Genomic DNA, 25832 nt, shown 5'->3' with positions numbered 1-25832 from the left:
CCTGTCAAGGGCATGTACCTGGGTTGCAGGTTTGATCCCTGGCCCTGTCATGGTTGTGCAGGAGGCAACCAGTCATTGTGTCTCTCTCACATTGATGTTTCTCCCTCTCTCTCCCTCCCTCCTTTCCACTCTATCTAAAAATCAATGGAAAAATATCCTCAGGTGAGGATTAACAAAAAAAAAAAAATGTTTATTAATTTATATTGTGTATGTGTTTTTATTATGTGCTGCCCCCTCACTAAAATATAAACCATAGAAGGCCTGGATGTTTCTGTGTTCTGTCTCTGCTATCCCTGCAGGACTTGGACTGGGGCCTGGAACACGGGAGATGCTCAGAATATTTATATAGTAAATGATTAAATAAATATTAGATTCTGTAAAATTATTTTTGTGTTTCAATGGTGGTTATCATAGCACCATTGCATCTCTAGTTTTTAAAGTCTTTTATAAAGATTAAGTTAATTTGTTTGATACTGAGCTTTTGAGAGATTATCCTGGCAGGTATTAGACTAATTTTACAGGTGAGGAAATTTAGCTTGAGAAGTTATATGACTTTAGTTTAATATATGCTCCTTTAAAGATACTTTTAAGTTTAGGGAAATCGACCTGGCATTTGTAAGCAGTGATTGAAATGAGTGCTCAGTGAAAAAGTAAGCAAGCAAATAGTGTTGAAAGGTGAGAGCATGAAATGATAAAATTAAAGCATTTACTGTTGTCTGGAGAAATGAAGTTAGCCTCGAGAACCTGGATGTTGTGATATTATATTTAGTGAGGAAAGGATGGACCATGATTGGTTCTGGGACAGTCAACATAGATAAACTACAAAAAATGAAATTAATGATAGAAAAGGAAAGATGTAGGTTATAAAGGACATCTAATCATGCCAAACCACTGGTATTGGTTGTAAGACAGACTTATAGATAATAATGATAATGACTGGTACATGTAATTGGAGCCAGTCTATTCTAAACACTTTACTGGGAGATCCAAGTTATTATGACACTCTTCTGGGCAGAGCCTATCAAAGCTTCCATTTAGCTGATACATTCCGGAACTGCCACTTAGAAGTTAGCTGCTGCCCCAAATACTTCAGGGGGCCTGTCCACTACCCTTGCAGTGGCATTGGCCCCTCCTCTGGGAAACCCTCACGATTCACCAAAGAAAGGGTTAAAGTCTAGTGGGGAGAGGTTCTCTGTTCAATGCTGGTGGTTAAATATTTTCAAAACTTCCTGGGCACTCTTTCTAGCTTGCACAGAGCAAGAATTAAACCTGGGAAGGCTGGCTGGGGAGTTTGTACTGTGTCTTTTACCCCAAGTGAAAGTCCAAAAACTTAAGTGGCAATTATGTGGGGACCTCTGGAAGAGATGGGGACAAAGGATAGCAGATAAAGTTTTAATGGAAATGAATGTTTTATTTCTTAAAAAGAAATTTAAAGTAAATATTTAACACCAGCAGTGGGTGCTTAGGCATCTGTTTCTATTTTCTGTATGTTTTTGAATTGTGTTTTATAATACCAAAAGATTTTGTGATATTCTTAATTGTGCTTTTCCTAGTAAAACAAATGTTTTCCTCTCCATTCCTGTTAGTACTGACTTCTCTATTCCAGACCTTACTGAGCTATGTCTCCATAGGCCTTTGTGCTCCTCAGTCTATGGTGCTCATTTTTATGAGGCACTGCCATGGTATTCTTTCTGAATTGAGAACCTCATGATGAATCCTTGTCTAGGTTCCTTATGTTAACATTTAAATTTTTTTTTTTTAATCCTCATCCGAGGACATTTTTCCATTTTGTGTTCAGACAGAGCCGGAGGGAGAGAGAGAGAGAAACATCAATGTGAAAGGGACACATTGAGTGGCTGCCACCTGCACAACCCAACCAGGGCCGGGGACAAACTGCAACCAAGGTACATGCCCTCAGCGGGAACCGAACCCGGGTCTCTCTCGACCAGAGGCCAGTGCTCCAACCGCTGATCCAAACTGGCCAGGGCCCTTATGTTGACATAGAAACCTTTCCTGAACTGACCTGTCAGCTGGCATCTTCAGCCTTGATTTCCACTGCCCTTGCATTTTCATTCCTCCTCCTATAAGCAGCATGGGCTTGTCATTGGCCTAGTTCCAGCCCTTTCTTGCCTTCAAGCATTTGTTCCTTGTTCATGTGGCTTCTCTGCCAGGCGTTCCTTCCCTCATTCTGTTTTGCCATTCCAGAATTCATAGTCCCTGATCTAGAACCGTTTCTGAAAAATTTAGTGCACAAATCTTTCACACTGTGCCGTGTCCTGGTGGAAGACCCCATAACCAAAGCTATCTGTGATTCTGCAGGAAACTGTACAGGTTTTCAGACTAAGTGGGATACAGACAGAATAAACCTCTTATACATTTCAGTCAGACTTTGTCATAAACTTAAGTAAAAAACTTTGAATTCCTCAATTGTGGGTCTATTGAGAAACTGTCCATGAAGCCTTCATTAGCAGTTTCTTCAACAAGCACAACTAAGTCCATTGGACCTGTAAGATAGAAAGATGACCAAATAATATCCTTGACTTCAGTGTTTTACCTCTCTTTAAAAATTAGTAGTTTGAATCTGCCAGTCAGTGTTCAATATATGCCTTGCAACAGAATTGAACTGCCTGGTACTAGGCTGTTGCTCTTGGTACTAGGCTGTTGCTACTGAGTGGAAGCTTATTGCCCAGGGCCGTTTGGGAGGTCTTCTGTGGCCAAGAAAAGCTTTCATTACTGCTTGACTTGACTCTGGCTTATATACACATAAGATGTATTTGATCTCATTTTTATCTGCTTCTGAATGAAATGCTGCTTTTAAGTGGAATGGAACTTTCTAGCACTTAGGACATGGGCTGCTCTGTGTGGATACTTGTTCATCTCTGTTTATTGTAGTAATTTATCTTCCTCAGCTGCAGGAAATGCATTTTGTCAGGCAGCCAAGCTCCATATGCAGCTTCAGAGCAAACATGATTCTGCCACCAGCTTTGTGGATGCTGGGAATGCTTACAAAAAGGCAGACCCTCAAGGTAAGGCACACCTCTGTCTAGGACAGCGATTTTCAATCCAGTGTGCCACAAGAATTTTTAAAACATGCAATACCTGACTATTTAGTCAGGGGCACTGACCTCTTTTCTCTTATATTGTAAAATTTTAAAAAATGATGGTAGCCAATGGAACAATAGCCATCCAGTGTGAATAAATCAGAATTATACCTATTTTTTTTTATTGGATCTGCAAAGAATATAATATATTTTGTTGGTGTGCTACAGAATTCTACTAATTAGTTTATGTGTGCCGTGAGATAAAAAAGGTTGAAAATCGCTCGTCTAGGATGATAGAGTCAATATTGGTGACCTTTTTCAGTTTATACTGCTAGATCTTTTGAGCCCTGGTAAAAATAAATATTTGTATTTTGGGATAATAAAGATTTTGGTAACTTTAGGAATTTTTCTTTAATCATTTGAAGCTTTAATTGGGAGAAGATATGTTTAATTTATCCAGGTGGTTTAGTTGCTTAGCACCATTTTCATAAACTTCATTTATGTTGCATTTTGGAGAATTTTTTGGAAATTGGCTTTAATTTTATCTAGGACTCACTATATTCTAATTTTATGAATATGTATATTGCTTATTAAAGGAAACTGCCATGTTCCCTCACTCCTAAATATGTAATGTGTTTTAAGATCCAGTTAATGGGAAATTATAATATCTGATGGTATTTTGTTTGTTTGTTTCTTTGCTTTTAAGAGAGAAACATCGATTTGTTGTTCCAGTTACTTATACATTAATTGTTGTTGTTTTTTTAAATTGATTTTTTTTTTTTTTTTGAGAGAGAGAGGAAGGGAGAGATAGAAACATCAGTGTAAGGGAGAAACATCTATTGGCTGCCTCCTGAACACCCCCTACTGAGGATCAAGCCTGCAACCCAGGCATGTTGTCTTGATTGGGAATCGAACCCTAACTTCTCAGTCTATGGCACGATACTCATTCCACTGAGCCACACCGGCCCGGCAATTGGTTGATTCTTATATGTTCCCTGACTGGGAATTGAACCTATAATATTGACATATTGGGGACAATGCTCAAACCAACTGAACTGCCTGGCCAGTTATTCACACAGTATTCACATGATTTTTAAAAGTGTTTTTCCTGGTATTTGTTTTAAGGAAAGAACGAAGTTGGGTAAAGTGGTAAAATTTTGCAAAAAGTGATTTTTCTTTTAGTTAGAGGAATGCATACTTAGCAATAAAAGCATTAATTTAGTTCCTCCCACATATGCACTGGTAGCTATGAAGTTTCTCTTTTTTCTTTTAGCAGTCCCCTTTAACATAGAAATTTCAAATTTTATTACTATATCATACAGAAATAACATTTTCAAAGGCTTTTGTATAAAGATTGATCACAGTTTATTTTTAAAAGTGAAAAACTGAACACAGCCTAAATGAGCAATAAGATGAGAATGGTAAAGTTATAATACATTAGTATTGTAGAATATGATGTCATTATTACAGTCCCTGATTTCAGAGAACCTTTAGTGACCTGGTAAATGTTTACATGGTAGTTAAAGAACTGAATGAGAATTGAGATCTCAAATTCATAGTAAGGTCCATGCACATAGAAATGCGTCAAAAAAAAAAACAAAACACTGGAAGGCAAAGAATATCAAATACTGAGTTAATTTGAGTGGGATTATATGGGTGCTAAAGTTTCTCTTTGTATTATTCTGTATTTTATTTTATTTTTTATTTTTTAAAATATGTTTTTATTGATTTTTTTTTTTTTTTAGAGAGAGGAAGGGAGAGAGAGGTAGAAAGATCCATGTGAGAGAGGCTGCTTCCTGCACACCGCCTACTGGGGATCGAGCCTACACCTGGGCATGTGCCTTGACCAGAAATTGAACCAGAACCTCTCAGTCTATGGGATGAAGCTCAGTCCACTGAGCCACACCAGCCAGTCTATTTTTCCTGTATTTTTAAAGGAGTGACAGTGAATTCACATTTTCTTATATATTCTAGGAGAATGTTGCTTTTAATGTTTGTTAATCTACTTTCTAATTCTTTAGTTAGGCATTTTTACTCTACTGCCTCTTTTCCAGAAGCAATAAACGTGGAGCTGTCAAACATGTGCCAGAATTATAAACACCACTATTTTATGACAGTGTGCTGGCTCTGAACACAGCCTAACTTTTGGAAAATTAATATACTTTAAAGATGGCGGCGGGCAGGACCAGAGGGAGGGTGAGTGAGTGAGTGTATGAGAGAGTGTGAGTGGACACAAAGGTGGACGACCAAACCCGAACAGTGTAGAGACCTGGAGCAGAAGTTTCCTGTGCTGTGGACAGGAGTAGCCGGCTACCGCGGTAAGCAGCCCTTCAGGGCGCTTCTCCCTGCGCCTCAGAGAGGTCCCATCATTGTGGAAGATCCTAGGTCTTCCCTGGGAGGATACAGTGGGAGCGGCTAGGGCCCAGCATCCTGAGCCCACCAGCGTACCTGGCACCAGTGTACACTCTGTGTCAACACAAACCAGTGCCCAGTATTGGAGCTCCCAAGGTGCCGGTCATGGAAGTTGCAGACAGCCCGGAGCCCAGCACCATCCCCCACAGTAGCAGCCCAATTAGAGTTGAGATATAACCCCAGCAACAGAGGCTGGGGAGCAGACATCCATCCCCAGGCAACAGAAGCACAGACCAGCAGCTGAGACCCATCCCCAAAAACTACAACAAAAGCTGAGCAGGAGTTGAGCCCCACGGGACAGCAGCACTCCCCATTTACCAGCTCCGGGACCTGTGGCTCCACAGAGGCCTGTGCAGTCCAGTAGCTCACAAGAGCAGTGGGAAGCCAGAGCCCTAGAGAGACTGATGCTATCCAGCTTCCCGCCCTCTGGACCTGCAGGGTGCAGGGGCACCAGAGAGGCTTGTGTTACCCAGCAGTCCATAACATAGGCATAGAGGCCTATCCCTAAAGGAACTGTACAACCCAGTTACCCTCGGGACCTGCAGGGTTCTGGGGCACCAGAAAGGCCTGTATGAACCCGCTGCTCACAAGATAGGCATAGAGGATGTGAAAAATGAAGGCGGAGTGAATAGAAGCTCCCCAGATGATCTTCCAGGACCAAACCGGAATTACAACTAAAATAAAGAAAAATCATCACAAAAAAAGCAACAGAAAAGCAGCAGGACAGGACCATATAACCAGGGACACTGGTAGGATCTGCAGAGGTGCAGAGGGTGGCGGGCTGGGAGCCTACGGACAGCAGCAGTCTTAGCTCTGAGCAGTGCCCTTGGGCAATAAACACCAAGCCTGCTCCACAGTGCAGAGAGCCAGAACTGAGCACTAAAATAGCCACAGCCACTCACCTGGGGGCTACAGCAGAGAGAGGACAGACTGGGCTGGAACTTAGTGGGGAAAACTGGGATTTGGAGGGCACTAAGAGTTTTTGCTGAGTTTTGGCCACAAAGAACAGTGGCCAGTGTGCTCCTTTCCCAAGCTGTGGGGAAAAGCAGCACCCCCCCCTCCCCGGGGGATTCAGCCTTTCCTGGGTGAGGCAAAGAAATGCAAATTGAGGCTCATTAATAACCAGCATCTGTCACACCCTCTGCAAATCCTCTTATGCAGAATACCAGGGCTAAATTCCAAGGCACTGAGTAACTGAGACTACTAGCCACCATGAAAAAGCTAGAGGATAACTGAACCTTCCCAGGACTTGCAAATCTACCCTGGAAAGTAAGACTTGACAGTGGTGTTTAACGTGAGCCCACCCAGGCTCATCCAAACCCAGCAGATGGTGCCACAAACAGCAGAACACCAACAACCATAGGGAATATTTGGCAGACTCCAAAACCCATTGAGATAGCCAAAATGGTGAAACAAAGAAACTAATCCAAAAATTAAAGAAGAAGAGAACTCTATCGAAGATGAGATCAATGATATGCAGCTAAGCAAATTATCAGAGGTAGAGTTCAGAGCCATGATCTTGAGGAAGCTCAACAGCATGAGTAAGGACATGAACACCATAAGTGAAGATATAGAAACACTGAAAATCAACCAAGTGGAAATGAAGAACGACATAGCAGAAATTAAGAACACATTTGAAGGACTAAACAGCAGAGTAGAGGAAGTGGAGGACCGGAGCAGTGAATTAGAAGACAGGGTAGAAAAAAATCAACCAATCAGAAAACCAAAAGGAAAAAAAAAAAAACAATTAAAAAACAGGAGGACAGCTTAAGAGAACTGTGGGAAAACTGGAAAAGAAATAACATCTGCATCATAGGAATCCCTGAAGAGGAAGAAAATGGGCAAGAATTAGAGAATATGTTTGAAGAAATAATGATGGAAAACTTTCCTAACTTGGTGAAGGAAGAAGGCATTCAAGTTCAAGAAGCACAGAGAGCCCCCAGTAAGAAGAACCCAAACAGGCCCACACCAAGACATATAGGAATTAAAATGCCAAGAATTGAAGACAAAGAGAAAATTCTAAAGGCAGCAAGAGATAAACAACAGGTTACCTACAAAGGAAGCCCCATAAGGCTCTCAGCTGACTTCTCAATAGAAAAACTGCAAGCCAGAAGGAATTGGCATGAAGTAATCAACGTCATCCAATTTAGGAGCACCGACATATATTATAAATCTTTTGGAGGTCTTCAAAGGAGAAATCAACAGTAATACAATCAAAGCAGGGGACTTTGATAACCTGCTGACATAAATGGATAGATCTTCTAGACAAAAAATTAAGAAGGAAACACAGATTCTGAATGAAGCACTAGATCGAATAGATTTAATAGATATCTACAGAGAATTACACCCAAAACCTCAGAATTCACATTCTTCTTAAGTGCACATGGGACATTCTCAAGGATAGACCACATGTTAGGGCACAAACTAAGTGTCTACAAGTTCAAGAAGACTGAAATTATATTAAGCATCTTCTCAGATCACAATGGCATGCAATTAGAAATCAATTGCAACAAGAACATGCAAAGACCTTTGAAAACATGGAGGCTAAATAGCATGTTATTGAACAATGAATGGGTTACCATGGAGATCAAGGAAGAAATTAAAAACTTCCCGGAAACCAATAAAAATGAACACACAACAACACAAAATCTGAGGAATGCAGCAAAAGCATTTCTGAGAGGGAAGTTCATACTACTACAGGCCTACCTCAAGAAGCAAGAAAACTTTCTGATAGAGTATCTAACCTCACAACTTAAAGAACTAGAAAGCAAACAAAGAAAACCCCAGAGCAAATAGAAGGAAAGAAATAATAAAGATCAGAGCAGAAATAAATGATATAGAGTTCAAAAAAAAAACAAAAAACAATTCAAAGGATCAATGAAACAAAGATCTTGTTCTTTGAAAAGAACAACAAGATTGATGGACCCTTAGCTAGACTCATCAAGAAACAGAGAGAACCCAAATACATAAAATCAGAAATGAAAGAGGAGAAATAATAACTGACACCATAGAAATACAAAGTATTGTTGTTGTTTTTTAATTGATTAATTTTTGTTACAAATGATTCTCCTTTTTTCCCCCAGTGATTCCCCCCTCCCCCTTCCCTCCCTGCCCCTTCCCCCGATTGTTGTCCATGTCCACTGTTCATGCCAACATGCATATAAATTCTCTTGTTCATCCCTCTCTCAGCTCCCCACTCCTTAGCGGATTGTCCTCAAACTGTTATGTTCATTATATTCCAGAAATCAGTGAGATCATATGAAATTTGTCATTCTCTGCTTGGCTTGTTTCACTTAGGATGATACTTTCCAGGTCCCTCCATGTAGTCTCAAAGGATAAGAGATCTTTCTTTCTTACTGCTGCGTAGTACTCCATTGTGTATATGTACCACAGCTTTTTAATCCATTCGTCTACTGATGGGTACTTGGGCTGTTTCCAGATCTTAGCGATTGTAAATAGTGCTGCTACAAAGATGGGGGTACATATATTCTTTCTGATTGGTGTTTCAGGCTTCTTAGGGTATATTCCCAGAAGTGGGATCACTGGGTCAAATGGGAGTTCAATTTTTAATTTTTTGAGGTGACACCATATTGTTTTCCATAGTGGCTGCACCAGTCTGCATTCCCACCAACAGTGTACTAGAGTCCCCTTTTCTCCACACCCTCGCCAACACTTGTTGTTTGATGATTTGTGGATAGTGGCCATTCTGACCGGTGTGAGGTGATACCTCATTGTTGTTTTGATTTGCATCTCTCTGATGATTAGTGATAATGAACATTTCTTCATATGTCTCTTAGCCATTTGTATGTCCTGTTTGGAGAGGTGTCTATTTAGTTCCTCTGCCCATTTTTTAATTGGATTCTTTGTCTTCCTTTTGTGGAGTTGTATGAGCACTCTATATGTATTGGAAATTAACCCCTTATCTGATATATCATTGGCAATTATGCTCTCCCATACAGTGGGTAGCCTTTCCGTTTTGATGATTGTATCTTTCGCTGTGCAGAAGCTTTTGAGTTTGATGTAGTCCCATGTGTTCATTTTCTCCTTTGTTTCTATTGCCTTAGGTGATGTGTCAGTAAAAATTCTGCTGCGTATGATGTCTGAGATTTTGTTGCCCACAGTCTCCTCTAGGATTTTTATGGATTCATGAGTTACATTTAAGTCTTTTATCCATTTTGAGTTTATTTTGGTGTAGGGTGTAAGTTGATGGTCTAGTTTCATTTTTCGGCAAGTAGCTGTCCAATTTTCCCAGCACCATTTATTAAAGAGGCTGTCCTTACTCCACTGTATGCTCTTGCCACCTTTGTCAAATATTAATTGAGCATATTGCCTAGGGTCCATTTCTGGGTTCTCTATTCTGTTCCACTGGTCTATATACCTGTTCTTGTGCCAGTACCAGGCTGTTTTGATTATGGTGGCTTTGTAGTATAACCTGAAATCTGGTATTGTGATCCCTCCAACTTTGTTCTTCCTTTTCAAGATTGCTGTGGCTATTCGAGGCCTTTTTTGGTTCCATATGAACTTTTGAAGTAATTGTTCTAATTCTTTGAAGTATGCCATTGGTATTTTGATGGGGATTGCGTTGAATCTATAGATTGCTTTGGGTAATATGGACATTTTAATGATGTTAATTCTCCCAATCCATGAACAGGGTATGTTCTTCCACTTTTTTACATCTTGCTCTATTTCATTTTTCAAAGTTCTGTAGTTTTCTGCGAATAGGTCCTTTATCTCTTTGGTTAAGTTTATTCCTAGGTATCTTAATTTTTTTGCCGCAATGGTAAATGGGATTGTTTGCCTAGTTTCTCTTTCTGTGAGTTCATCATTGGTGTATAAGATGCCATCGATTTCTTGACATTAATTTTGTATCCTGCTACTTTGCCAAATTCATTTATTAAGTCTAGTAAGCTTTTGGTGGAGTCTTTGGGATTTTCTATGTACAGTATCATGTCATCTGCAAATAATGACAGTTTCACTTCCTCCTTTCCAATTTGGATCCCTTTTATTTTTTCTTCCTGTCTGATTGCTGTGGCTAAGACTTCCAGTACTATGTTAAATAGGAGTGGCGAAAGTGGGCATCCTTGCCTTGTTCCTGTTCTTAAGGGAAATGCTTTTAGTTTTTGCCCATTGAGTATGATGTTGGCCTTTATTATGTCTAGGTATGATCCCTCAATTCCCACACTGCTGAGCGTTTTTATCAGAAATGGATGCTGGATTTTGTCAAAGGCTTTTTCTGCATCTATTGATATGATCATGTGGTTTTTATTCTTCAATTTATTTATGTAGTGTATCACATTTATGGATTTGCGAATATTGTACCAGCCTTGCATCCCTGGGATGAGTCCCACCTGGTCATGGTGGATAATTTTTCTGGTGTATTGCTGGATTCGATTTGCTAGTATTTTGTTCAGGATTTTGGCATCTATGTTCATCAGGGATATTGGCCTGTAGTTTTCTTTCTTTGTTGTGTCTTTTTCTGGTTTTGGAATTAGAGTTATGCTGGCTTCATAAAACGAGTTTGGCAGTCTTCCTTCTTCTTGAATTGTTTGAAATAGTTTGAGGAGAATGGGTATTAGTTCTTCTTTGAATGTTCGGTAAAACTCCCCTGTGAAGCCATCTGGGCCTGGGCTTTTGTTTGCTGGAAGAGTCTTGATTACATCTTCAATTTCTTCTGTTGTTATTGGTGTGTTCAAGTTTTCAATCTCTATCTGATCCAATTTTGGGAGGCTATGTGTTTCTAAAAATTTGTCCATTTCGCTTAGATTTTCGAATTTGTTGCTGTATAATTTTTCATAGTAGTTGTTAACGATCTTTTGTATTTCTGTAGGGTCAGTTGTTATCTCTCCTGTTTCATTTCTGATTTTATGTATTTGGGTTCTCTCTCTTTGTTTCTTGGTGAGTCTAGCTAAGGGTCCATCAATCTTGTTTATCTTTTCGAAAAACCAGCTCTTTGTTTTATTGATCCTCTGGATTGTTTTTTTGGTCTCTATGTCATTTATTTCTGCTCTGATCCTTACTATTTCTTTTCTTCTACTTGCTCTGGGGTTTTCTTTTTGTTTACTCTCTAGTTCTTTAAGTTGTGAGGTTAGGTAGTCTATTAGAGATTTTTCTTCTTTTTTGAGGTAGGCCTGTAGTGCTATAAACTTCCCTCTCAGAACTGCTTTTGCTGCATCCCATAGATTTTGTATTGTTGTGTCCTCATTTTCATTGGTTTCCAGGAAGTTTTTTATTTCTTCCTTGATTTCCTCGGTGACCCATTCATTGTTTAATAACATGCTATTTAGCTTCCATGTGTTAAAATGTCTTTGTATGTTCTTCTTGCAATTGATTTCTAGTTTCATACCATTGTGGTCTGAGAAGATGCTTGTTATAATTTCAATCTCCTTGAACTTGTAGAGACTTAGTTTGTGCCCTAACATGTGGTCTATCTTTGAGAATGTTCCATGTGCACTTGAGAAGAATGTGAATTCTGTAGTTTTGGGGTGTAGTTCTCTGTAGATATCTATTAAATCCATTTGGTCTAGCGCTTCATTTAGAGTCTCTGTTTCCTTGCTAATTTTTTGTCTAGAGGATCTATCCAGTGATGTGAGCGGGGTGTTGAAGTCCCCTGTTATGATTGTATTGCTATCGATTTCTCCTTTGAAGTCCTCCAGAAGATTTTTAATATATTTTGGTGCTCCTATATTGGGTGCATATATGTTTATCAAGGTTATATCTTCCTGTTGGATAGATCCTTTCAATATTATGTAGTGGGCTTCTTTGTCTCTAGTTATGGCCTTCAATCTGAAGTCTATTTTATCAGATATCAGTATTGCTACCCCAGCTTTTTTTTCTTTTCCATTTGCTTGAAAGATTTTTTTCCATCCCTTCACTTTCAATCTATGCCAGTCTTTTGTTGTGAGGTGGGTTTCTTGTAAATAGCATATAGATGAGTCTTGCTTTCTTATCCAATCAGCTACTCTGTGTCTTTTTATGGGAGCATTCAGTCCATTTACATTTAAGGTGGTTATTGATATGTACTTATTTATTGCCATTTTTGTTTAGTGTGGTTCTATTTTTCTTCCCATTTCTCCTGGTAATTACAGCAGTCCTTTTAACATTTCTTGCAGTGCTGGTTTGGTGCTAATGTACTCCCTTAGCCTTATTTTGTCTGGGAAGCTCTTTATTTGACCTTCTATTTTGAACGATAGCCTTGCTGGGTAGAGTAGTCTTGGATTCAGATCCTTGTTTTTCATGACCTTGATTACTTCATGCCATTCCCTTCGAGCCTGTAATGTTTCTTGTGAGAAGTCAGCTGAGAGCCTTATGGGGGTTCCTTTGTAGGTAACCTGTTGCTTATCTCTTGCTGCTTTTAGGATTCTCTCTTTGTCTTGAATTTTTGGCAGTTTGATTACTATGTGTCTTGGTGTGGCCCTGTTTGGGTTCTTCTTACTTGGGGCTCTCTGAGCTTCTTGAACTTGAATGCCTTCTTCCTTCACCAAATTAGGGAAGTTTTCTGTCACTATTTCTTTGAATATATTCTCTAGCCCTCGCTTACTTTCTTCTTCTTCGGGGACTCCTGTGATACAGATATTATTACGTTTCCAGTTGTCCCACAATTCTCTTAAGCTCTCTTCTTGTTTTTTAATCTTTTTTTCCTTTTGGTTTTCTGATTGGTTGATTTCTTCTAGCCTGTCTTCTAATTCACTGATCCGGTCCTCAGCTTCCCCTACTCTGCTTTTTAGACCTTCCAGTGTGTTTTTCATTTCTGATATGTCATTCTTCATTTCTTCCTGTTGGTTTTTCATTTCCAGATGGTTTATTTTCAACATTTCTATGTCTTTACTAATGTTGCTCATGTCCTTACACATGCTGTTGAGCTTCCGCAACATCATGGCTCTAAATTCTAGTTCTGTTAACTTGCTTAACTGCACCTCATTTATTTCATCTTCTTTAGAGGTCTCTTGATCTTTCATTTGGCTTTTGTTTCTGTTTCTCACCATTTTCGTTATCACAGTGGGCTTTGGAGTCTGCCAAGTTTTCCCAGTGGGTGTTGGTTTTTTTGCTGTTTGTGGCTCCCTCTCCTGGGTTTGGATGCACCAGGGAGGACCCACTTTAATCCCGCCAAGTCCCCTGTTCTCCGGGAGTCTGTGTGGCTCCAGCGGAGAGTTTAGCAGGCTATAGCGTTAGGAGGGCCCATGCAGGGTGGCAAGGGAGGCGGTGGGAATAATTTCCCGCCGAGTTCCCTGGTCCCGCCCAGTTCCCTGGGGGCCGTGAGTCTGTGGGGCTTCAGCGGCTACAGAGTTTTCAGGGCCGTGCACGGCGGGGAGGGAGGCGGTAGAATTAACTTTCCACCGCGTTCCCCGGTCCCACCGAGTTCCCTGGGGTCTGCGAGTCTGTGCGGCTTCAGAGGCTACAGGGTTTCCAGGCCGTGCACGGCGGGGAGGGAGGCGGTAGAATTAACTTTCCACTGCGTTCCCTGGTCCCACCGAGTTGCCTGGGGTCTGAGAGTCTGTGTGGCTTCAGCGGCTGCAGAGTTTCCAGGACCGTGCACAGCGGGGAGGGAGGCCGTAGAATTAATTTTCCGCCGCGTTCCCCGGTCCCACCGAGTTCCCTGCGGTCTGCTAGTCTGTGCGGCTTCATCGGCTACAGGGTTTCCAGGCCGTGCATGGCGGGGAGGGAGGCGGTAAAATTAATTTTCCTCCGCGTTCCCCGGTCCCACCGAGTTCCCTGGGGTCTGCTAGTCTGTGCGGCTTCAGCAGCTACAGGGTTTCCAGGCCGTGCACGGCGGGGAGGGAGGCGGTAGAATTAATTTTCCTCCGCCTTTCCCGGTCCCGCCGAGTTCCCTGGGGGCCAGGAGTCTGTGCGGCTTCAGCGGAGAGCCTAGCCCAGCCGGCTACAGGGTTTCCAGGCCGTGCACAGCGGGGAGGGAGGCGGTAGAATTATCTCCCCGCCGCGTTCCCCGGTCCCGCCGAGTTCCCTGGGGGCCAGGAGTCTGTGCGGCTTCAGTGGCTACAGGGCCTTGCACGGCAGGAGGGGAGGCAGTAGAATTAACTTTTCGCCTAGTTCCCCGGTCCCTCCGAGTTCACTGGTCCCGCCCAGTTCCCTGGGGGCCAGGAGTCTGTGCGGCTTCAGCTGAGAGCCTAGCCTAGCCTAGCCGGCTACAGAGTTTCCAGGGCCGTGCACGGTGGGAAGAAACGGTGGGAGTTAACTTCCCCTCTAGTTCCCTGGCCCCTGCCCAGGCCGCTGCGGACCCTGGGCTCTTGGTCCCCTCTCCGGTTCTCGCAAGCCTACCAGTACTGAGTGGGTGTTTCTGGTTAAGTGGTCCTCCAAGGTGTCCTTCGGCTGCCCTTTTCCTGACGGTTTGCCTTTGTTTTCGTTGTAAATCCAGTTTGGTCTTGGGAGACGGTCTGGGTCCCTCCATTCACTTCCCCGCCATTTTCTGTTCTTCTACAAAGAATTGTTAACAGATGTAAAGAACAATTATACAACAACAAATTCGAAAATCTAAGTGAAATGGAGACATTTCTAGAGACACATAGTCTCCCAAAACTGAACCGGGAAGAGATAGAAAACTTGAATAGATCAGTAAAAACAAAAGAAATTGAAAATGTAATCAAGACTCTCCCAGCAAACAAAAGCCCAGGCCCAGATGGCTTCAGGGGGGAATTTTACCAAACATTCAAAGAAGAACTAATACCCATTTTTTTCAAACTATTTCAGAAAAAATTAAGAATCCAAACTTGTTTTATGAGGCCAGCATAATTCTAATTCCATAACCAGAAAAATACACTACAAACAAAGAAAACTAAGACTAATATCTCTGATGAACATAGATGCCATAATCCTGAACAAAATACTAGGAAATCGAATCCAGCAATTCATCACAAAAAACATTCAACATGACCAAGTGGGATTCATCCCAGGGATGCAAAGCTGGTACAATATTCGCAAATCAATAAATGTGATACACCACATAAACAAAATGAAAGGTAAAAATCATATGATCATATCAAAAGGTGCTGAAAAAGCATTCAACAAAATTTAGCACCCATTTCTGATAAAAACTCTCAGCATTCTGGGAACAGAGGGATCATATCTCGACATAATAAAGGCCATATATGAAAGACCTGCAGCCAACATCATACTCAATGGGCAAAAACTAAAAACATTTATCTTAAGAACAGGAACAAGACAGGGATGCCCACTTTTGCCACTCTTATTTAACATAGTACGTAAAGTCTTAGCCACAGCAATCAGACAGGAAGAAAAAATGGATCCAAATTGGAAACGAGGAAGTGAAACTGTCATTATTCACAGATGACATGATACTATACATAGAAAAGCTCAAAGAATCCATCAAAAATTTACTAGACTTAATAAATAAATTTGGCAATGTAGCAGGATACAAAATTAACATCAAGAAATCGATGGCATTCTTATACACCAATGATGAACTCACAGAAAGAGAAACTAAAAAAATTAAGATACCTAGGAATAAACTTAACCAAAGCAATAAAAGACCTATTCGCAGAAAACTATAGGTCATTGAAAAAAGAAATAAAGGAAGATATAAAAAAGTGGAAGCACATACCTTGTTCATGGATTGGAAGAATTAACATCATTAAAATGTCCGTATTACCCAAAGCAATCTATAGATTGAATGCAGACTCCATCAAAATACCAACGACGTACTTCAGAGAACTAGAAAAAATACTTCAGAAGTTCATATGGAACCAAAAAACATCTTGAATAGCCACAGCAATCTTGAAAAAGAAGAACAAAGTTGGAGGGATAACATTACCAGATTTCAGGTTATATACAAACCCACTGTAATCAAAACAGCCGGGTACTGGCACAAGAACAGTCATATAGACCAGTGGAACAGAACAGAGAACCCAGAAATGGACTCAAGGCAATATGCTCCATTAATATTTGACAAAGGTGGCAAGAACATACAGTGGAGTAAAGACAGCCTCTTTAATAAATGGTGTTGGGAAAATTGGACTGCTACATGCAAAAAAAAAAATGAAACTAGACCATCAGTTTACACCATACACAAGAATAAACTCAAAATGGATAAAAGACTTAAATGTGATTCATGAATCCATAAAAATTCTAGAAGAAAATGTAAGCAACTAAATTTCAGACATCATACGCAGCAGAATTGTCACTGATACATCCCCTAAGGCAACAGAAACAAAGGAGAAAATGAACACATGGGACTACATCAAACTCAAAAGCTTCTGCACAGCAAAAGAAACAATCATCAAAATGGAAAGGCAACCCACTGTATGGGAGAGCATCATTGCCAATGATATATCAGATAAGGGGTTAATTTCCAATATATCTAGAGTGCTCATACAACTCAACAAAAGTAAAACAAAGAACCCAATTAAAAAATGGGCAGAGGAACTAGACACCTCTCCAAATAGGACATACAAATGACTAAGAGACATATGAAGAAATGCTCAACATCACTAATCATCAGAGAAATGCAAATTAAAACAACAATGAGGTATCACCTCACACCTGTCAGAATGGCCGCCATCAACAAATCATCAAACAACAAGTGTTGGTGAGAGTGCAAAGAAAAGGAAACTCTAGTACACTGCTGATGGGAATGCAGACTGGTGCAGCCACTATGGAAAACAATATGGTGTTACCTCAAAAAATTAAAAATTGAACTTCCATTTGACCCAGTGATCCCACTTCTAGGAATATACCCTAAGAAGCCTGAAGCACCAATCAGAAAGAATATATGTACCTCCATTTTTGTAGCAGCACTATTTGCAAAATCTAAGATCTGGAAACAGCCCAAATGTCCATCAGTAGACGAATGGATAAAAAAACCTGTGGTACTTACACACAATGGAGTACTATGCAGCTGTAAGAAAGAAAGATCTCTTATCCTTTGAGACCACATGGAGGGTCCTGGCATGTATTATCCTAAGTGAAACAAGCCAAACAGAGAAAGACAAATATCATATGATCTAACTTATTTGTGGAATATAATGAACATAACAGTCTGAGGAATGGGGTAGTCCCAGAGACTTGGAAGTGGGGTACAGACTGACAATCCCCAGATGAGGGGGTGGTGGGGGAGAGATAAACCACAGAACTTATATGTGTGTATGCATGAACAGTGGACATGGACAACAAAGCTGGTGTCAGGGCAGGGAGGGAGAAGCTGGGGGAAATCAGTGGGGAGAAAAGGAGAAACATCTGCAACAATAATAAATAATGTAATCAATAAAAAATATATTAAAAAGAAAATTAATATACTATATTAATATTGTCATTTATTAGATATTTAAATTCATTTTGTGTCTATGTTAGTACACCAAAAGTTAGCACCTTTAACATTGTACAACAAAATGTTGACTTTGCTTAAGAGTTGTCTGAACAAAGATTTGAAAGTGCTTTTGATTTTGGCTGCAGGAAGAGTATTCTATTGAAGCATCCTTCTTATAAAGAACTTTCTTCCAAATTTATACATATATTGTGTCACTGAAAAATACTATTTACATTTGTGTTTTAGCAGATGTAGATGATCAGTATTGATGACAACCCCCATTTGTTTTCTTTATAATGCAGTACCACTCTTAATTCCAGTTCCCTAAGTTGTACTGCAGCTGCTTCAGGCAGAGCATGCTGAGGGGGTCTGGACTTGTACGTGATTCATTTTTTCTTCTCCTTAACTAGCATGCCCACTCTCTGCCCCAAATAGGACCTCCTTAATGTTCTAGTAGCAGCCAGGAAAATAGGCTCAACTGAACCCTCTTTAACTGAATGGATTTTTCATTGTGTTTTTTAAATGCCTACGCTTCAGAGGCTATCAACTGCTTAAATGCAGCCATCGACATTTACACAGACATGGTAAGACATTGCCTTGCTTGAGTGACTATGGGGTGGACTCCTTGAAATGGCTTAGAGTTTTATTCTTTTTTATTTTGTTTTTAAACTGATTGCAATTAAAATAGGTAAAACAGGAATGTGGCTGTGTTTTTTGTTTTTCCCTAGGGAAGGTTTACAATCGCAGCCAAACACCATATTACCATTGCTGAGATTTATGAGACTGAACTAGTAGACATCGAGAAGGTAAGCAATGGATTCATGTTCTCAAACTTGGTGTGAAGCAGATGGTTGACTCCAAGGACCCGAGTTCAGTGGAATAGAATGATCAATCATACATGGTTTCACATGGAAGTTTTAGGGGCCTGGTGACTAAGGAGTAGATAGACTGTTTTTCTGGTGTAAGTATCTGAGATAAAAGCTAGTTAAGATTTACTTGCTGTTTCTGCTTATGTAATTCACATCAGAATAATCTTCATCTCTTTTGCTGAGGCCTTTGTGGGCCTGCGAAGGCAGCTTAAGTGCTGTGGACATTTACACATCTTTATCTTCAGGCCTTGAACTTGGGGAAGAAGGTAGGTGAACACCAACTTGGCCACATATCTGCTTCACTCAAGTTTGGCTTTCTAAGCAGTGGTTTATACAGGTATACTTCGGAGATACTGTGGGTTGGTTCCAGACTACCACCATAAAGTGAAAATCATAACAAAGTGAGTCACACATATTTTGGTTTCCCAGTGCATATAAAAGCTATGTTTACAATGTACAGCACATACTAGTACAGCATTATTTGTTCAGTGTTGTTCCATTATAATGTTGATAGATACGGTAGGAACTTACTCTTGTGTTTATCAATTGCTTATGGTAAAATGGGTTATGTTATTTAGTCTCGCTTAAGGTGGTGGAACCTATCAACAGCATTAGTGAGGACTTACTGTAGTCTATTAAGTGTGCAAAAGCATTATGTCTATTAAAACAATGTATACCTACATTAATTAATAAAGAGACTTTACTGCCAGACAGTGCTGACCATCATTTGAGCCTTCAACTGGTGGAGATGTTTCTTTGATGCCAATGAAAATGCAATATCAGCAAAATGCAATAAAACGAGGTATGCCTCTAGTAGCAGAAGAAAAGAGAAAGGAGGAAACATTTATTGAGCATCTGTTGTTTTCCAAACTTTATTCTTGGTGGCATGCAATGAATTTTACTACATTTCAGCTTTATGGCTGTGGAAAAACTAGGACTCAAAATAGTTGCACTGCCTAGGATTACTCAGGTTGAAACAAGTGGAGCTTATGCAGAGCTGGCCCCAGCACTCTCCTATCTTCTGCTGTCTTCTCAGTTAGGGGATCTCTAGCAGGATTGGAGTGTACCTTGGTGAGAGAAAAACACATTTGCCAGACTTCAGAGGCTGCCTCAACTCAGACTGGAAACAAATATTTATGTAAAACTGTCTTCCTAAGTACTATGGAAGACAACAGTTTTGAATCAGAAAGAGAAATGATAGTGGAGGTCATCGCTTTCAGACTAATGAACACTAAGCATGCTGAAAGGTTCCAGTTGCATCCTATCTCAGTGGTCATGGCACTCCCTGTGCCTGCTGTGGCATTGGACAGCTGTCACTCTTACTCTGTTTTACTTCTTTCCTTGGCTGCTGGAACACATCTCCCACCTGGTTCTCTGGCCACCTCAATGAACGCCCCCTTCCTGACTCTTTAGCTGTTTCTTTTCTTCTCCTCACCCTGTAGTATGACGTGCCATGGAGTTGGGTCATTGTCTTTTCTCAGTCTTGCTCCCTTGGTATCTCTCTGTACTCACTCAGCATCGCAACTTTAAATATCTTGTTTCCCAGTAACTAGCAAATCTGTCTGCAGGTTAGACCTCTCTCTCTGAGCTTTAGATTTCTATGCCCCGATGTCTGCCAACCTTTCTACTGTAGTCTCGAGCCAAGCATATGTAAGAATGAAATTTTTTAATTAATTTATTTTTTATATCCTCACCTGAGGACATTTTTACATTTTTTTGTTCAGATAGAGTGGGAGGGAGAGAAAGGAAGAGAGAGAGAGAGAAACATTGACGTGAAAGGTACACTTCGAGTGGCTGCCACCAACACGACCCAACCAGGGCCAGGGACAAACTGCAACCGAGATACATGCCCTTAGTGGGAACTGAACCCGGGTCTCTCCGACTGCATGCTGATGCTCTAACTGCTGAGCCAAACCGGCCAGGGCTATATGAATGAATTTTGATCCTGCCCTCTCTCCCACCCTGATATTCCCCTCCAAACCACAGGCATACTTGCCTTTTCTCTTTCTCCACATCCAACCTGTGAGCAGTTTCTGTGGACACTGTCCGCAAAACTCCCAAGTCTCAATACTTCTCACTGTCTTTATTAAAGTAGACTCAGTCTTGGGGAGATGACCGTTTGTGTATCATCTTGCCAGCTGAGGCCACTGCATCAGCTCCTTGTCCACAGTGGTCAGAAGAGCATTCTAGAGGCAAAAGCCTGATGTGCTCTGTGCCATGTCTGCTGCCAGGGCTAAGTCTCGGGCAACTACTTCACCACATGGTGTTCCTTAGAATTGAGGGTAGAAAAATGATTTATGGTGTACTCTTGTTTCTTTCTTTTCAAAAAAATTGATGATTTGCCATGGCAGTTTCCGAAACCCTCATTACTCACTGCTCACAGTGTTCCTGCCATTTTGTGAGTTGGCCAGTAGGTGACATCTTTTTTCATTGATGTGTTCTCTTTTTAAAAAGTTTCTTTTTTTTTTTATCCTCACCCGAGGACATTTTTCCATTTTTTGTTCAGGTAGAGTGGGAGGGAGAGAGAGGAAGAGAGAGAGAGAGAAACATCAGTGTGAAAGGAACACATCGAGTGGCTGCCACCCGCACGACCGACCAGGGCCGGGGACAAACTGCAACCGAGGTACGTGCCCTTAGCGGGAACCGAACCCGGGTCTCTCTGGACCGCAGACCGACGCTCTAACCGCTGAGCCAAACCGGCCAGGGCATGTGTTCTCTTTTTAAAATGCAATTTAAGAATATTACTCAACACACACACAGGGTTAACTTGTGTTCACTCATGTTTGGCCTCCTGTGTTTAGAAACATCATTGCCTTCGCATCTCTGGTTGAACCTACCAGATTTTGGTTGGTGGTATGTGAACTTCAAGTTTGAAAAAATCAGTTACACCAAGGTACTTCACATCTCATTTCTAACAAATGAATTTCTTTCCTTTTAATACTAGCCTCTATATGTCCTCTGATTCATTCATAGATTTTAGCTAGAGAACAATGAAGTGTGAAGTTTCATATGAGTATATCACTTCTTGATTTCATGAAGTAAAACACTAAACCATATGATAAATGGGTCTTTTTTAAATAATCCAGGGGAATTGTGACTCATTTTTGTTTTAAGTCCCCAGAGAACATGATTTAATACTCTTGATTACAATGTAGTATTACATGTAATAGGTCAGGTTCCTGCTAGGTTCTGTCTGGGGTTATATGTTCTAAAAGGATGGATCTCATATTAAGGCTATTTCAGGCTATTTTACCTATAGAGTGAACCCCTAAGCATGAATCTTGGAAATTGCATTTGCTTTAATGATGATGGATGCAGTCCTAGAGAGTCTTGTCTTTTATTTCACGATCTATGTATTCGCCAGCATTGTACCTCTTTACCAACTCTCCCAAGGAGTATTATGATCCCTTTGGCTTGCTACTTAAATAATAGGATAATCAGCTGGGTTTTTCTAGATTTATTGTTATGTGTGCTATTGTTATTAGTTGCCGTGTTCTACTTTTTATATTATTATCTTTGGGACTATAAGATACGGTCGGCTGATTTCTAGTATGTAAGGGTCTGTTTCTGCCTGTTATGTTTCACTACGTGTTAAAATTCCAAACTAGGTGGAACATCGAAGATAACCTGTGGCCAATCTCTTTTCTCTGAAACTTCTCTAAGCCACTAGATAAGCTTTCCTTTCAACTTTAGTCTCTTTCAAATGTTTGGAAGACCATGATTTTTGATTATTGGTTTAATTAGCATTATTAAAAACTAAATTTAATTTTTTTCTTTTACTATGATAAACCTAGCTATAGTTTACAGGTATAACATGTTGATGAACCAGTATCATTATTTAGTAAATATTAGGTTAAACCAAGGTGTTGACATTGAGCCTTTTTTGTTTTTTAAACCTCCAAAACAGCAGTTACATATGGTTTAACCCAACTCTATTCATTGACTTCTGGTGCTGTTAGAACTGGGAAGTAGCTACATTTCCTCTTTAGGAAGAGGTTATATAACTGATACTCTTTACAAAAAGATTTGGTAATGTTTCTCATGTTACCCTATTCCCCTATTCTGGTACAAACTGGTGCTAAATACTTGAGAGAATGAGGACAGTTCAAAGAAGATTATTTTTGATTAATCATATATCCAGTGAAAAACTTTCCTGGGCATTCCAAATTAATCAAGATATTGGTAATAGTTTAATAAGGGACTTCATTTGAAATTCATTTTGCATTTATTCACTTAGTATCTGTTTATTGAGCACTTACTGTATGATAGGCATTATGCTAGGCTTAGGGACATAATGGTGAGCAAAACCATCATGAGACCTGCCTTCACAGAGCTTATATTTTAGTGGGAGAAAATACACATTCGTCATATAATCCCATGCGTGTACATATGTATGTATGTAATAGCTCTGACATGTGCTCTAAAGGAATATATTCTACCAGACGTTTTCTGGATGTGTCTATATACAGGTATTTGTGAAGAGAGGACTATAGTGTATCTGTTCTTTTATGGCTTTAATATTTCTTGAAGAATTTTCCATGTTGAATTTTTTTTAAAACTTATCTTTATTAGTGAATGTATTGTAGATATCACTCTTTGTACCCCTTGACCACCTCCTTCCCAATCCTGCCCACCTCCTGCTTTCTGCACACTATTGTCAATGTCTATTGGTTATGCATATATGTATATAAGTTCTTTGGTTTCTCTCTTCCCCCTGCACTTCCCCCCTTCCCTTTGAGGTTCATCAGTCGAACAACCAATTTATACTTCTTAATTCCTTCATCTTTTTCTCCCAACTCCCCTCCCATCTGGCAAGCAACAAAAAGTTCTCTGTATCTATGAGTATTTTTCTGTTCTGCTTGCTCATTTTGTTTGTAGATTCATTGTTGACAGATATGTATTTATTACCATTTTTATCTTCTTCAGGAAGACCCATCAACATTTCACATCATACTGGTTTGGTGGTGATGAACTCCTTAAGCTTTTTCTTGTCTGGGAAACTTTTGATATATTCTTTGATTCTAAAAGATAGCTTTGCAGGATTGAGTACTCTTGGTTGTACGTCCTTGCTTTTTATCACTTTAAATATTTCTTGCCACTCCCTCCTGGCCTGCAAAGTTTCTTTTGAGAAATCGGCTGATAGCCTTATGGGAGCTCCCTTGTAAGTAACTAACTTCTTTTCTCTTGCTGCTTTTAAGATTCCCCATTTGTCTTTAACCTTTTGCATTCTGATGATGATGTGTCTTGGTGTGGACCTCTTTGGGTTTATCTTGTTTGGGAATATCTGTGTCTCCTGTACTTGTATATCTGTTTCTTTCACCAAGTTAGGGAAGTTTTCTGTCATTATTTTTTCAAATAGGTTTTCTTTTTTTTTCAATTTTTTTTTTCTTTATTGATTTTAGAGAGAGAGGAAGGAAGAGGGAGAGAGAGATAAAAACACCAATGAAAATTAAAACAATAATGAAGTATCACCTCACACCTGTCAGAATGGCCGCCATCAACAAATCATCAAACAAGTGTTGGTGAGGGTGTGGAGAAAAGGGGACTCTAGTGCACTGCTGGTAGGGATGCAGACTGGTGCAGCCACTATGGAAAACAATATGGTGTTACCTCAAAAAATTAAAAATTGAACTTCATTTGACCCAGTGATCCCGCTCCTAGGAATATATCCTAAGAAGCCTGAAGCACCAATCAGAAACAATATATGTATCCCCATGTTCATAGCAGCACTATTTACAATAGCTACGATCTGGAAACTGCCCAGTGTCCATCAGTAGACGAATGGATCAAAAAGCTGTGGTACATATTCACAATGGAGTATTATGCAGCTGTAAGAAAGAAAGATCTCTTATCCTTTGAGATGACATGGAGGGACCTGGAAAGTATTATCCTAAGTGAAACAAGCCAAGCAGAAAAAGACAAATACCACATGATCTCACTTATATATGGAATATAATAAATATAACAGTCTGAGGAATAGGATAGACCCAGAAACATGGAAGTAGGGTAGAGACTGACAACCCTCAGAAGAGGAGGTGTTGGGGAATGGGAAGAGATAAACCACAGAACTTATATGCATATATGCATAACCAATGAACATGGACAACAAAGCTGGAGATGGGGTGGGGGGGGATGGGGAGGAGGGTGTCAATGGGGTAAAAAAGGAGAAAAATCTGTAACAAAAATAAAAAAAAAAATTAAAAAAATAAATAAATAAAAAATAAAAATAAAAAATAATGTCCAAAAAAAAAAAGTACCGATGAGAGATAACATCGATTGGCCACCTCCTGCATGTGCCCCACCCCCTCCCCTGCTGGGGATTTGGCCCACAACCTGGGCATGTGCCCTGACTAGGAATTGAACCAGTAACCCCTTGGTGCATGGGTCCACGCTCAACTGCTGAGCGAGACCAGACAGGTTCAAATAGGTTTTCAATTTCTTGCCCTCTCTCTTCTCGTTCTGGCACACCCATGATGCGAGTGTTGGCACATTTGAAGTTGTCCCACAGGCTCCTTATATTATCCTCATTTTTTTAGATTCTTTTTTTCTTTTTGCTGTTCTGATTGGGTGTTGTTTGCTTCCTTATATTTCAAATTGATGGTTTGCTTCTTGGCTTCACCAACTCTACTATCAATTTTCTGTAAATTATTCTATATTTAAATTAGTGCATCCTTCATGTCTGACTGGTCCTTTATTATGCTCTTGAGATCCTCATGAAGTTCCTTGAAATTCTCACTAAGTTCACTGAGCATCCTTATAATCATTGTTTTGAACTCTGCATCTGTTAGATTGCTTATCTCCATTTTGTTTAGTTCTTTTCCTGGAGTTTTGTTCTGTTCTTTCATTTGGGACATGTTTCTTTGTCACCTCACTTTGTCTGCCTCCCTGTGTTTGTTTCTATGTGTTAGGTAGAGTTGCTATGTTTCCTAGGTTTTCTAGGGTGGCCTGTTGTTGTAGGTGTCCTGTAGGGTCCAGTGGCACAGCCTCCCTGATCACCCAGCTGGGTCCTCGAGGTGTATCACTTGTGTGGACTTTACACCCTTCTGTTGTAATTGAACAGAATTTCTGTTGGCACATAGATCGTGGGGTTTTACTGACACTTATCAACTATAAGGACTGGCTGTGCCCACTAACCACTGACCACTGAACCTCTGACTCTCTTGGAAGATCAGCTGTGCAGGAGCCCACCACACAGAGCAAGACTTAGTTCAGCAGTGGTCTGGTACCCCCTGAGTC

The 25832-nt window shown here is 40.3% G+C and overlaps 1 protein-coding gene across 1 annotated transcript in view; it reads left to right on the top strand.

The window, feature by feature from the left end:
* NAPB (NSF attachment protein beta) overlaps positions 1 to 25832 on the top strand; it is a 67647-nt gene that overhangs the window by 15645 nt on the left and 26170 nt on the right. Inside the window, exons 3-5 of the mRNA XM_036244960.1 lie at positions 2910 to 3026; positions 18265 to 18311; positions 18456 to 18533. Coding sequence (XP_036100853.1) covers positions 2910 to 3026; positions 18265 to 18311; positions 18456 to 18533 — 242 coding nt within the window. The remainder of the gene's footprint in view (positions 1 to 2909; positions 3027 to 18264; positions 18312 to 18455; positions 18534 to 25832) is intronic.

Source organism: Molossus molossus, unplaced genomic scaffold, assembly GCF_014108415.1.
Source record: "Molossus molossus isolate mMolMol1 unplaced genomic scaffold, mMolMol1.p scaffold_m16_p_6, whole genome shotgun sequence".
NCBI classification, from domain to species: domain Eukaryota; kingdom Metazoa; phylum Chordata; class Mammalia; order Chiroptera; family Molossidae; genus Molossus; species Molossus molossus.
This window is presented reverse-complemented; position numbering and strand designations above follow the sequence as displayed.